This window comes from Bison bison, unplaced genomic scaffold (assembly GCF_000754665.1).
Source record: "Bison bison bison isolate TAMUID 2011002044 unplaced genomic scaffold, Bison_UMD1.0 scf7180017864289, whole genome shotgun sequence".
NCBI lineage: Eukaryota > Metazoa > Chordata > Mammalia > Artiodactyla > Bovidae > Bison > Bison bison.
Window position 1 is genome coordinate 15,471,631 of NW_011494861.1, and position 14,739 is coordinate 15,486,369.

General features: G+C 34.8%; 1 protein-coding gene across 4 annotated transcripts in view; it reads right to left on the minus strand.

The window, feature by feature from the left end:
* RC3H1 (ring finger and CCCH-type domains 1) overlaps positions 1 to 14,739 on the minus strand; it is a 63,499-nt gene that overhangs the window by 24,662 nt on the left and 24,098 nt on the right. For 3 of the 4 annotated variants that reach the window (XM_010850082.1, XM_010850084.1, XM_010850081.1), the window contains 6 exons: positions 14,245 to 14,484; positions 13,691 to 13,866; positions 12,403 to 12,603; positions 8,106 to 8,238; positions 3,333 to 3,451; positions 1,900 to 2,012 (listed from right to left, as the gene is read on the minus strand). In XM_010850082.1, the coding sequence (XP_010848384.1) occupies positions 1,900 to 2,012; positions 3,333 to 3,451; positions 8,106 to 8,238; positions 12,403 to 12,603; positions 13,691 to 13,866; positions 14,245 to 14,484 (982 nt within the window). The remainder of the gene's footprint in view (positions 1 to 1,899; positions 2,013 to 3,332; positions 3,452 to 8,105; positions 8,239 to 12,402; positions 12,604 to 13,690; positions 13,867 to 14,244; positions 14,485 to 14,739) is intronic. The other variant, XM_010850083.1, reaches the window with a different exon arrangement.

Genomic DNA, 14,739 nt, shown 5'->3' on the forward strand with positions numbered 1-14,739 from the left:
GTGCTCTGGAGCCCATGCTCCGCAAACAAGAGAAGCCACATAAATGAGAAGCCTGTGCACTGCAACTAGAGTAGTCTCCACTCACCACAACTAGAGAAAAGCCCATGCAGCAATGAAGACCCAGTGCAATCAAAAATAAATAAATAAAATTATATTAAAAAAATCCTTTCCTACATAAGATAATGTAACAGCAACAAAAATCTCTAAGTACTCTATAATTTTCTCCTAAATATTTAAATCTCTGAGAAATTTATAATTCATTTTGGTGTAAAGGTTAAGAATCCAGCCCTAATTATTTTTCAAATAGAGTTGTTTCATCATCATATTTTTTTGATATTGATGTGAAATGTCACTTTTTTTCACATTGCTGAGTTCCTATATGTATCTGGAATTCTTTCTAGATTTTCTACTGTATTTTATTGGTCTATCTATTCCTATGCTAATATCACAGTTTTTATACTTTAGCTTCATAAAACAGGTTAATATTAATAGTTATTAGTCTAGTCCCCACTGAAGACTTTTTCCCTCAGAATTTCCTGGTTATTGGCAACTTTCTTCTTCCAAATGAACGAATTTGTTAGGGCCTAAAAATCATCCTGTTAAGATTCTGAGATTTCACTGAATTTACTGTTTAAGAGAAAATAAAACCTCTTTATTTTATTTAAAAAAATAATGCCAAGTCTCATCCAAGAACACAGTATGCTTCATTTAGTCAACTCTTATGTTCCTAGGTAGTTTACTAATTCAATTCAATATAGATCCTGGGTATTTATTAGATTATTTGGTGTTTAACATTTTTTGTTGTTAATGCAAAAGGGATGTTAATGTCACCTTAATTTTTAACTGGTTATGTTTCCCTTTTTAGTTTATATGAAAGCAATTCATTTTTTTGATTTGCTACTTACTAAATCATTGGTTCTTTTGATTCTAGCATTTCTCTTGAATTTTCCCATTTAATGATTTTGGATATTTTATTCTCTTGCTTACATACATTAACTACAACTTCTAGAATGTTAAGTAACACTTTTTATAGCAGAAAAATTTCCCTGAGTCTTGTCTGAAACAGGACTGTATATAATAAACTAATACCAAGTAAGCATCTGGCTCTTGACTTGAGATATAATTATCATGTTGGGAAAATATCTATGATATTTTTGTTCTACCAAGGAACCTTGATGGACATCAAATATTATTCAAATGCCTTTTGGTATCTTTGGCTATGATCACATGGTTACAAAACCCTTCTTCTCTAACCTACGGTAATTATACTGTGCTACCTTTGCACCTTTGTAATGGTGTCTGTTTTAATGTACTGAATTCCAAGTTGTAATAGTTGGGATTTAAAAAATATCAAGTGAGATGAATCTGTAGCTTTCTTTAATTGTGCTATCTTCGTCAAATTTAGTGTCAGTGTTACACGGGTTTTATAAAACAATTAAGAGGTTTTTCCTTTCTTTTTACTCTGTGCTGGAGATTTAAAATCATTGAAATTATCTGGTCCTTGAAATTTGAAAGAATCTGTAAAAATGAGCCTGGCAGTAAATATTTTCTTGATAGACAAAGGGCAAAATTTTCCACTGGAAATGCAATTTTCAATTAGTTAAGTTCAATCAGTTAAAGCTGATGAAAATTCTGAGACTTTTAATTTGGGGAAGGGGGTAATGAAAATGACTCACTTCTAGATTTAGTTAACCATAAGTAGTTTTCCATTTGTAGGCACAATGTAATGAAAGGTAAGGAAACTGATTTGCTTTTCTTTTTTTAAAGTTTTGTATTACTTTCCAAACATTTCCTATTCATCAAAGGGAATGCAAATACATTTCTTCCTATTTCTCAATGGCAGCAAATTATTCTCTAACAAATTATTGGAAGGTTGAGTCTGATGACTTTGAAACTTACTTTTCCAGTTCCTCCTGTGAGTGTGCAAATGTACAGCTGGCCCCCCGAGGGCATCCTCCTCTCTGCTTCATGTCTCGACACATGTATGTTTTATATTTGCTATGCTGTGGAGGCTAAGATCAAAATTAAACATTAGCTATTTAAAATAATGTAAATTTTGTGTCACTATTTAAAGAACAATCCAGATGAATAACTGAGACTAACTTATACACTTACCTAGACTACTCAGAGCAAAAGTGCTGGAACATTATCCTGTCTGAGGTCTTAGAGAGTCCAAAAATAAATTACTTAAAAAATGTAGCTCTGATTTTTCTATGTTGATATTAACTATCAAACATGTAACATCACATAAATTCTTGATTCAATCTCATGAGGGCTCTATGATCTTCCCTCCAACATTGTACAGTGGACAAGCAAACCCCTGGAGTTTAGGACCTTCAAATACTTAGCCTGTCTTTTAATAGTTGATTTGGATAGTTTCAATGTAACTATGCTTACAATTATGTTCCTTTATAACATACTACAAAACATGGGAAGAACTTAAAAGTTAATATTATTTTTGTAACAGGGAGTTAAAAAGTAATTTTAACTAAATTTTAACATTAATTTTTCTAAATGTCTTAATCATAAAATAAAGTTCTGATCTTAGATTGGGAAAGCATATGTGTACTATTTGACTTAGCAGGACACTTAATATTTCTTAATTTTAAAGAAATTGTTAATATTTACCTGAGCCAGATAAATTAATAACAAAGTTTTAATTTCTCAAGCTTCCTATGGCAAAATAAAAGATAAAGTGAACCTAACATAAATTCTGAGGGTGAAATGAAATCTTTGGGAGTAAAATTTAAAATTCCAGCCATAACATAGGCTATTATATTTTACTGCCATATATTCCATTAAAAAATATCTGAGGAAAATTTGTCCCACTGGCATAAGAGACATTATGAATGAAAAATATTTAAATAGTAATAGAGAAAAAGCATTTACAAAATATGTGAACAGTACTGGAGAAATACAGCATTAGCACTAGAAAGTAATACTTATAATCAAACAGAAAGCAATAGTAGCCACGAAAAGAATAAGTTTATATAACTGGAATGACCTTTAACACGGAATCAAATGCTGCTATATCCAATGTGAAGTGACTCCAGCACGACATCAGGCCAGCAAGGATTACTTAATTTCAATGCCGTCAGACAAAATTACTAGGCTAATCCAGTAAACTGGCTGCTAACCATTCTCTATAAACCTTATTATTTTTGTTACATTTTTCTTGATGTCTAATGGAATAGGGAGTTAAAAATAGATTTTTAATTTTAATTTCTAGTCTTTACAGAGTCTAAAAATATTCTCGTCGTCTTATTGGGTTAATTTTTATCTGTAAGGATAACCACAGTAGCTTACTTTTAAATTTCAAACACCTCCCTTACCTGCTGTTGATCTGTTCCTTTTTTGCTGTGATTCTGGATATAATCAACCAGCCCATGTACCACTGTACGGACAGCAACCAACCCATTTTCTAGCTGTTCCCAAGTAGGAGGAGGAGCATCTATACAACAAATAAAAAATTTTTTTTCAAACTATGTTTTTCAAAGTTCTGCCCAATACTAAATTAGTAAAGGAGTGTCAGCCCTTCAGTGGAATTAAGCTAAGTTTTATACAGCTATTCATGAAATAGCTTATTCACCTAAACATCATTTTAAAGAAATAAATATATCCTTTTAAAGTAGGGGCTGCAATCTAAAATAACTACAGAGAGTGTGAAGGTAACATACAGGAATGAAATATGACAGATAATAAACAGCAACTGTCATCAGACCCTATTGTTGGAAATAACAATAAAGAGTAACAGGCCTGGTGCTCTGTGATGACCTAGAGGGGTGGGGTGGGGTGGGGTGGGTGAGAGATAGGAGGGAGGTTCAAGACAGAGAGGATATATGTATACTTATGGCTGACTGACGTTGTTGTATGGCAGAAACTCAACACAACATTGTAAAGCAATTATTCTCCAATTAAAAAAAAAAAAACTCATATTAGAATCACTGAAAAATAGAGTAAAAAATAAATTCCTAAGAAATAAAGTACTTTAAAAAAAAAAAAGGTGACGGAGACTGTGTTAAAGAGTATGTCTCCCAGCTAAGGTTACGGTGACTACTCAACTTTAGCTGACTGCTGTTATGTGAAGATGCAAGGATGACACTTTCAGATACACTTCTGTTTCCCAGGGAAAACTGAAATTTCAGATTTTTATGTAAAAAGTTTTAGTTTTTAAATGTTTGCACCTAAAAAAATGAGAGTATAGTACAGACCAACACACTTTGGATCAAATGTAATTGTGAACTGCCTATAGTCAAGCCAAATTGTAATGTCTATTTTGAAATTTTGTATAAGTCAAGTACTGGTAAACAGAATGCTTAAAAAGTTTAATAGAAGAGCCATTATATAAAGCAGCTGTGCTATACACACTCTTTATTTAGTAAGTGCTGTGATTTCCTAAAGGAAAAATTAATTACAAAGCTACATATGAAATGTTCTCTAAAAGAAATACAAAATGAAGCAAGAATGCATATGTATAAATGACTTCCTGTTGGAACACTGAAAAACTTCTGGGTGATGGCATTTGAACTACGCTTTGAAAGACACATGGAACTTCATCAGGAAAAAAGGATAAAGGCACAGAGAAAGTAAAGAGAACAGTCATACACAAAGTATTTTACTGAATACCTACAAAGTTTCAGGTATTATTCAAGTTGCTCAAGAAGCAGTAGATATCAAAACAAAAATCCTTATTCTATTCAAGGAGAAAAGCCAGACAATACATAAGATAAATAATCAAAACACAAATTATCTAGAGAATGATGAGTTGAATAAATAGAGCAAAGAAAGGGAGTGGAACAGGTATGTGTAAAATTTTAGACAAGGTTGCCTGTAAAGGGCTCCTTGAGAAGGTTACATTTGATTAGAGACTCAAAAGTAGGGTTTGAGTGTGCCTTGTGGATCTACTACGATATATGGGGAGAAAAACATTCCAAGAAGAGAGAAGAATAAGTAAAAAGGCCCTAATATGGGAGTATGACATGTTAATGGAGGTGAAATTTGGAATGAATGCAGTGGGAAAAGAGTAAAAGAAGTTGGAGAGAGGTAAAGGAAGACCAGATCATTGTGAGGTCTGGTAGATCATAGAAAAGACTGGCTTGTATTGAGTGATGGAAACCACTGGAGTTTTTGAGCAAAGGGGTAATAGAATCACTCTGGTTCCTATGTTAAAACCAGACAGACAACAGGAGGCTATTCCATCATCCATGAAGATAGAAGAGGGAGGTAGTAGAGAGGTGATAAGTAGATGGATTCTGAACAGATTTTAAAGGTAGACCCTATGCGGTATGCTCAAAGATCAGATGTACCTTATGAGAGAAAGATGAGTTAATGATATCTCCAAGGTATTTGGCCTGAGGAAATGGAAGAATGGAGTTGCCACTAAAAGGAATGATGGGTGGGTGGCTGGAGGATATGGGCTGGAACTCACTTTTAGACAGACTACTCTTATAATTATTAGATTTTCAAGTAGAACTATTGGATAACAGGCAGGTAGATATACAAAAGAATTTAAGAAGAAAGTCTAGGCTGTAAATACTAAGTTACACAGATTTTTAAAACACCATCAACTATAATATGTATAATCATTTTATGTGCTACCAAAATAAAAAAAAATTGCTAATTATTACATGTCACTGATTATACAAATGCAGCCCAATTTCAGAAATACTAAAATCTGAAAAAATGTGAGCCTCAGAACTGATGAAATATACCAAGTTTGTGAGTCATACAAATAAAATCTAAAGCTGTGAGACTAGATGAGATTATCTAGGGAAAGAGTATAAATAGAAAAGAGAAGAGACACAAGGATTAAATTCCAGATGCACATCAAAGGTTAGAAAATATGGGGGGAAAAAAGAAAAAAGTTTAGAGGTTATGGAGAGAAGAAGAAATCAGCAAAAGAGGCCGAGAAGGAGGTTTCAATGTAGTAAGAAGAAAACTAGGAGAGTACAGTGGCCTAGAAGTGAAAAGAGTGGTACAAGGAGTAGAGAGTAAACAACTATGTTAAAGGCTAACAGGTCAAACACAAAGAGAATCAAGAATTGATATTTGGAATTAGCTGCATGGAAGTCACTTGTGGCCTTGAGAAAAGCCACTTTGATTGAGTGGTAGAGATAAATGTCTGATTGGAGTGTGTTCAAGAGAGTGCTATAAAAAGTATAGAATTGGAGTTGTAGGTAGATGGCAAATGATGTCAAAAGTGGATTTTGATGAAAAGAATGATAAAATGTTTGTATGTTGACAGAGCTACTCTATAGAGAAGGAAAACTGATGACATAAGAAACAGAGGCTACTAGAAGGATATACTTGACAAGATGATATTGATACATAAGGAAAGAGGGTAGCCTTAGCTAGAAGTATGGTTTATCCACTGTCACACAAGGAAGGAGTAGAATATATTGGCTCAGACTGATGTAGACATATTGGTGACTGATAAAGTAGTGAGCTTATGAAGTGATCTTTTGATTGCTCAGAATGTTCAAAGCACAGCAGTGGGGGGAAAAATAAAATCACTGTGTTCTAAAAATAGATCTTAGAATCCCTGGCAGTCCAGTGGTTAGGACTCTGGGCTTCTACTGCAGGGGGCCCAGGTTCACTCTCTAGTCAGGGAACTAAGATCCTGAATGCTGTGCAGCATGGCCAAAAAATAAAAAAATAAAAATAGATCTAAACTGATTTGATTAAGCAACTTTGGTAATAAATTTACTACTCTGAAATGTCATGGTCAAGTGTTCCAAGCCTTATTCTACAGGCAATGCATGTCACTAAAAGTTTGAGTATTAAAATCAGAGATGTGATTTATTTTGCAGCAGTAAGCATATAAGATTAGAAGAATCAAAAGAGTAGAGGAGAATGAAAGGCATTTAGTTTCAGGAAAAGGAATGAGGCACTCATTGAAGCAGTATTAATCTATGGGTTAGAGAGATACTGTGAAAGAACAGACAAATCTTGTCTGAAATGGGGTGTAGAGCAAGTGAAAGGAAAAGATATGCGGTAAGACAAAAGACTCAGGTTTTAAGCTTGCATACCTCAGAGAATCAGGTCATTTATTGAGAAAGGGAACACAGGAAGAAGAGCAAGTATCACGTGAAGATGAGTTTGCTCTGAAACACTGAGCAGAGAGGATGTAGAATCTCAGAAAGCATTTGGGAAAGTATGTCTGGAGTGATGAACAGATAATAGTGACAGAGGTATTTGGGAGTCTATTATCTGTGAAGGAATAATACCTGATGCTGATAATGAATGACAAACATCTTCAACAGAGAGTGTAGAGAAAGCAGAATTCCAAGAACACAAGCAGCCTACTCTTCAGGGGGCAAGAGAGGAAAGAGCAGACAAAGTGAAAAAAATAAGACAGAACTAGCATTCAGACAGGCCAGAAGAGAATCCTAAGACTACAGAAAGATAAGGTATCAAGACAGTTTATCAAGAAAGTAGTCGACAACATTACCAAATGCTGAAGACAAGTAATTTAAGAAGCCTTTGGAATTAGAAACTAGGAAATTACTAGTAAATATTAAAAGTTTTTAGTTCAGTAGTAGGAATAAACACAAAGACAGTAGCATATAAGCTAACACACCCAAGATTTAAGTATCAGGTGAAAAATGAAGCTTGGTTGATTTTCAGGTTAAGGAGAAGGAACAGGAAATGGCTTGACAAATTAGACACACAAAAGAAGATATGTGATGGAACAAGATTATGGTGGAGAAGGGAAACTTGGAACCAAAAAAATGCAACTAAGGACATAGTATACAGAAAAAAATGAAAAAAAAAAAACAAAAAAACCCACAAAACTGGAGTTTTGTCAAAAGAGATGAAAATGGTAAAAATATAGCACAATGTTGTGATGAGACAGGGAAGAAACATAAAGGATCCCAGAAAGAATCTATTTTCCTGGTGAAAAGTAAAAATAAATTAAAAAGTATTAAATAAATATTAGTTGAAGTAACAAACAGACAAGATCAGGACCAGAAACTTAACTACTACGTAAGAGATTCAGAATTACTACTCTGGGAAATTCTAGAGAAATTTAACAAAAGACAAAAGAATCACTGAATAGTACTAAGGCACATATAGGATAGTCCATTAATTCCCCCTGGATTTACCTGGACTAGGGTCAATGTTTGCTAATAGCTCCAAATGGGGTCTTAGTCGATTCAAGTTTGCTGGATCTCCAGTCCGCTGGAGAGCAATTGTTAGTTCCTGAACACTTTGTGCAAAAGAGGCTGGGGTCTGCAACTTAAAAAAAGATAAATATTAACTTCCCCCAAAGACCAGATAATCCTTTTAAAATAAAGATTATTTACAAGATCACAATCAGTTTTTGCAATTAATTACATTTAATTTTTATCCTCCCCCAAATCCCATGTGTTGGCCAATTGGATCACTCGCTTCCTGAAGAAGCTTTGCACTTCTCTGCATCAACACGTTGGTATATTGTATACTCTCTTCTCTCTGTCATTACACTCCTCAAATGTGAGATCGTTCTCAACTCCTCAATTTGGAAATACTCTTTAGAGCTCAGGTTCTTACAGCACCATGTTAGTTTGCCTCCTGGATCCATTCAAATAATTGAAATTTGGAAATACAGTCTAGAGATAATGTTATACAACAACAAAAGCAATGAAACTGGAGTCAAACTGAGTTTGAATTCAAGTTCTGTTATAGACCAAAGGTTATGGCACCATATACAATATTTACAGACTCGATCTGAACTCACATGTTGCACGGACTACATAATTTGAGCTAATTCCAGTTCGGAAAAATTCTGTATTTGGTTTGGGATTCTTGGAAGCTATCAGATTTCGTGTTTTCCTAAGGCTTAATGGACACACATACTTGCCCTAACTCTCCTAAGGGAGCCAATACATTTGACCGTTAAAGAAAAGATTAGGTGATGCTTCCCTAGTGGCTCAGTTGGTAAAGAACCTGCCTGCAATGCAGGAGACCCGGGTTTGATTTCTGGGTTGGGAAGATCTCCTGGAGAAGGAAATGGCAACCTACTCCAGTATTCTTGCCTGGAGAATTCCATGGACAGAGGAACTGGGCAGGCTACAGTCCGTGGGATTGCAGAGTCGGATATGACTATGTGACTAACTTCCACTTTTCACAACTAAGGGTTCTTATTTGAAAACATTTAGCTCTGTGGTTTATTAATATAGAAGAGGGCTGCTCTCACCTTATGAAACTGACTGCATCCTGCCTATGACATGCGCATCTTTCTACTTTCACTTTAAAAAAAAATACACGTATGAAACTTTTTCTCCCCTACAGGTCGTTTTAAAAGGTATATTTTAAATAGCATACATTTAAAAAAACATGGAGTAACACAACTAACTAATCATTAAAATGGTGACATGCCTTTTATTCAATTTTTTCATCTTTGCATGTTTTTCACATACTTTTAATGGGCTATTTATAAACTTCTGGATTTGTTTACCATTAACATTATAACAAAGATATTTTTAAAATATCTAACCGTCTTTATTATAAAATACTTCAAAGTAATTGTCTAATATAATTCCTGTGCATCTATCACTGAGATTTAACAAAAATATTTCACTAACATTTTTAAAAAGAAATTTAATGCTATTTAATAGCTGAAGAGGGTATCTGTCCTGACATAACTGCAATTTTATTGGCCATGTAACTACTCAGTGTTCTGAGTAGATGAACGTTAACTTCTTTAACCATCCCCTTATAATAATCCTTTATAAATAATTTAGCAAATAACACTTTTGAATTTCTAACTTTTTTGAAAGTTTGGATTATTCCTTTAAAATAAATTCCTGGAAATAGTAACTTTGGTAAAGGCCATGAATATTTTGAGGTTTGGGGACTTCCCAGTGGCCTGGTGGTTAAGACTCCTCTTCTGCTGCAGGGAACTAAGATCCCGCATGTGAAAGTAATAGAACACTGTAAATCAACTATATTTCAATTTAAAAATGGAAAAATTTGAGGCTTCACTGACAAGTTAGTTCCCTCAAAATCTGTAATCCATTTTACAAACCACAGCAATGAATGAGAGAATATGTTTCTTTATAGTTTAACAGACAATATTTGTCATGTTACTGTTTTAGATGTGTATTTATTATTGGGGCCCATTCTATCCCATCAATTAGATACACTTCCTCTTTGTGAACTCCAAATTCATATTTATTAATTTAGTACGGTTATTGATTTTCTTGTCACTTTTAATAAGTTCTCTATTTCCATGGTCCAATACAATAGCCCTTAGCTACGTAAGGCTATTAAAAACTTTAAGTAATATAAAAATTTTAGTTTATCAGTCACATAAGATACATGTCAAGTGTTTAATAGCCAAGTATGGCTAATGATCACCATATTGGACAATGCGTGTATACAGAAGATTTTCATTATCACAGGAAGTTCTATTGCTCTATATAGTAACAAGATATCACACTGCAAACTTCATTTACCAGTTTGTTGCATGAAAGTTTAGGACATTAAATTCAAATTAAATTCACAATGTGAGCAAATTATTACAGAGTATACATTTAGGTATATAGTCCAGTTCAGATAAGAAGGTTAATAATCTCCTACTAGAGTTTTCACAAAAGTCAGTCAAGTTTCTCTTCAGAAGTAGAAAGGAACTCCTCTAAAAGATCATGATTAAGGTTATAATCAGTCTATTACATAATTTCACACCTAGGAGTGGCAGGTAAAGTTTTGGTAAAGGTATCTACTGCTACTGCTGCTGCTAAGTCACTTCAGTCATGTCCAACTCTGTGCGACCCCACAGACTGCAACCCACCAGACTCCCCTGTCCCTGGGATTCTCCAGGCAAGAACACTGGAGTGGGTTGCCATTTCCTTCTCCAATGCAGGAAAGTGAAAAGTGAAAGTGAAGTCGCTCGGTCGTGTCTGACTCTTAGCGACCCCATGGACTGCAGCCCACCAGGCTCCTCCATCCATGGGATTTTTCCAGGCAAGAGTACTGGAGTGGGATGCCAGTGCCTTCTCCACAGGACAGAACAAATAATATATACTGAAAATTATGCATCACATAGTTATAAAACACATTTCCTAATTCTCCTTTGACATCGACCTACTACTCATTTCAAGAATCTTATCTTTAGGAAAAGCAACAACAAAAAAAGGGTGGGGTGGGGTGGAGAGAATAGCCTGGAAAGAGGTTTGCGTGGTTAAGAGCTGGATTCTTGAGTCAGAAGGTCCAAGTTCAAATCCAGCTCTGTCACTTATTACCAATATGACCCTGGAGAAATGTACTTAACCTGCCTCTGTTTCTGTATAAAAGGAATATTACAGGGCTGTTGAGAAGATTAAATGAATTATTTAAAACTACCAGACAGGGAGTTCCCTGGCGGTCTAGTGGTTGGGACTTGGCACTTTCACTACCATGGCCAGGGTTTAATCCCTGGTCAGGGAACAAAGATCCCACAAGCCATGTGGTATGGCCAAAAAGTAAAACATTCTAAGCAAAGTATTAACACATTAAAATAAAAAAATAAATAATTAAAACTACCAGACACACAGCAAGCTCTCAGTAAGTGTTAAATATTTTTTATTTAGGCTACTCTTACATACTGACATTTCTTTAAATTAAATATAGGGTGGACTCTCACATATAGTCTCATTTCTATGGTTATAAGGATTTAAGATAAAGTAGCAAAAATTAAGGAAAACAGAAAGTTTTTAAAAATCATTGAACATAATATATACAAATGGCACTTAAAGACTTTTATACAGCACTTTCACAAATTTCATGTTGAATTACAACAAAACCAGCTTAAATACTTACTCTATAGCTTTAAGATAATTAAATATAGCTTTTAGAGTCAGAAATTTTAGGGGTCTGACCTAAAATTCATGTGTACTTAAGTGATCTTTTCATCAGAACAAACAACAATTAAAAGTAGAGATAAACTGAAAATCTGATCAAATTTAGAATGGTTGATAATTTATTATGTGAGATTTTCCTGGCTGAGAGTCAAAAGAAACCTCAGTGTACACATCTTTCAGGCTATTAAATAGGTGCTCCAGGAAGAAGATAAAAGCACTGAGAAAATGAGTTTAACAAATATAGTGATCAAAACTCAGAGAAAAATAAAAGGGAGAGAGGCAATGAGAAAATAGAGACGGGAGACCCTCAAAGGGATGGAAAGCAGCACTGGATAAAATGTAAAACATTAATTAAATCAATTCTTATATAAGCAATGTCAGCTACACCTCAATTTAAAAACCTTTATATGAACAAACTGGTATTATGATGTGACTAGTTATGACATGACACTCAGCTATAGAGAATATAATTTACAAGAGCCTGATATATAGTATTCATTTTAATACATATTTATTAAATAAATGAATTACCAAACTCCATGATTAGTCCAAGAAATAAAGAACAAAAAAAAGAGTCTACCTTGTCAATAATGGACTGCATATGAGATTTGTGAGACTGGTCCCCATACAGCAAAGAGGACCACTGGTCTGGTGCAATTCGTAAGCCTGCTTCCATAGCAATCTGCACTATCTGGGAGTCATGTTCTCGCCGCAGAGCTTCATAGGTTCTAAATTCTTCTTTCAGCTGCATCAAAGAAGAGTCTTCATCACGTTTGGTGACCTAATAAGACATATGTAATCTCATGAGTCAAGTAAGAAACAAACTGTGTTTATATATTATAAGACCACATAGAGACATGAAAATACTTTGAAAAGAAGAAAATTCTCATGCAACTATTCTGAAAAACACTGCCTTTTTTAGTTTGAGTGTCAGATGAGGGGATGCGATGGCCTCCTTATAGCTTGTTATCAATTAACAATTTTTTAGACAGGCTCCCTGGCCCATGAAGTACTTGTTATATGTTGTGTCAAAAGCAGGAAACCATGACTTTAAGAAGGAAAACAAAATGAACAGTAAGAGACAACATACTGGACACCAATGTTTGAAGTGTGCCGATTCAATCTGGTATACAAAGGACTACGTTCTGCGTTACTGCATATACTAAAATCAAAATGGCAAATGGAGCTCCTGTGCTGTGTATGTGGAATTATGTCAGGAGCAAATAGCCACATAAAATGCACTCCTGCTTTAATGACTCTCTCTTTAGATCAATTCTGTTTGTAGTCTTGATGGAAAACTGACATGGCTTTATAGTCTCTTCAAATAAAAAAATCTATATGCCTTGATTTGATCTTTGCTGTTCAATATCTAATATAAAAAATTCAATGCAACAAAATTTAACTTTAATAAGACACCATCTCCCTGGACAAGGGAATGGCAACGCACTCCAGTATTCTTGCCTGGAGAATCCCATAGACAGAGGAGCCTGGTGAGCTATGGTACACAGGGATGCAAAGTCAGACACAGCTAAGTGACTACATTCTTGTTCTTTTTTTTTAGATTTTTTTTTCTTCTTTTCTTAATAAGGACTATTTTTAAAGTCTTTGTTTAACTTGTTACAATATTGCTTCTGTTTTATGTTTTAGTTTTTTGGCCAGGAGGCCTGTGGGATCTTATCTTCCTGACCAGGGATCCAACCCGCACCCCCTGTTTTGGAAGAAGTCTTAACCACTGGACCATCATCTACATTCTTTAAAAGAAAATCTGCTAAAATTTATGAAAAGATACAGGCAACTTTATTAAACTCAAGTTTTACTACTTAAGTTTGGGGAAAGAAAGTTTCCTTTTAACTTGAAATTTACCATACCTTGAAGCAGGAGGCTCTATAAAGGAGCTGGACAACATGCCCAATGCTAGTTTTAGAGGCTTGAGGAAACCGTGGCTCCAATCTTTGCACCACAAAGAGAACCAATACTTTTCTAGACAAAGCAGAACCATCTTCTAAGGCCAGGAGAACCAGCTTTAGGGCTTCCTCCTGCATTGCTAGGCAAAGTTGAAAAAAAAAAAAATTTATCATGTACAGATACTAGATAAATCTATGTCTTAGAAGGGTGATATTTAATAATTTCTACAGGTACCACTTAATTAATGGGCAACACAACAACAACCAATATTCACAGCTACACTTTTTGACCCATATGGGGGAAATCTTGTATTACATTCCATATATTTAAGAAAGCAGGTTAATACAGTTAAGAGAAAAGTTTTAAGTGTACTGAAAAACTGACCTGGAATTACCCACGCCATGATTATAGGAAACCAAGTGAGACATTACTTGATAACAACAGAATATTGCAAAGAACTGGCCTTTTTATATCACCTATAGCGCCTACACTATACTTTAAATATAAAATTATATACCTGGTCCAAGGAACTGGCAGCCTCTAGCTCTGACTGCTGCCCAAAGATTGGAAGAGAGTTGCTGAGGATTCTGGTGTTGGAGAATGAGCTCTGTAACTGTTCGTTCACCTAAAGATCGGGCTGCCCTCATGGCACGAATCCTGCCTTCTTCTTCCACTAGTTGGCAGTGGACCAGCGTCACTAGCTTCCTCTGCATTGGGCGACTCAGAACACTCTGAGTAGTACTATTCAGACCCACTCCTTTAAAATAGAAGAAAGAGTTATTTCTAGGTTTCCAATGAAGTTTTGGAGTCCAGAAAAACTTCCTCTAATGGGCTGACTGACTTACAGGTATATGGAATAGTTCTGGGTTCTATCAGGATATTTAAAATAAACAATACAAATCACACAAATGAAGCCTAGTTTGTAGTTTAAAAGTATACAAAGCTGTTAACCACATGCAAGTGGAATACTCACGATGACATTAAATATATCATTATTCATTTTAAGCATAAT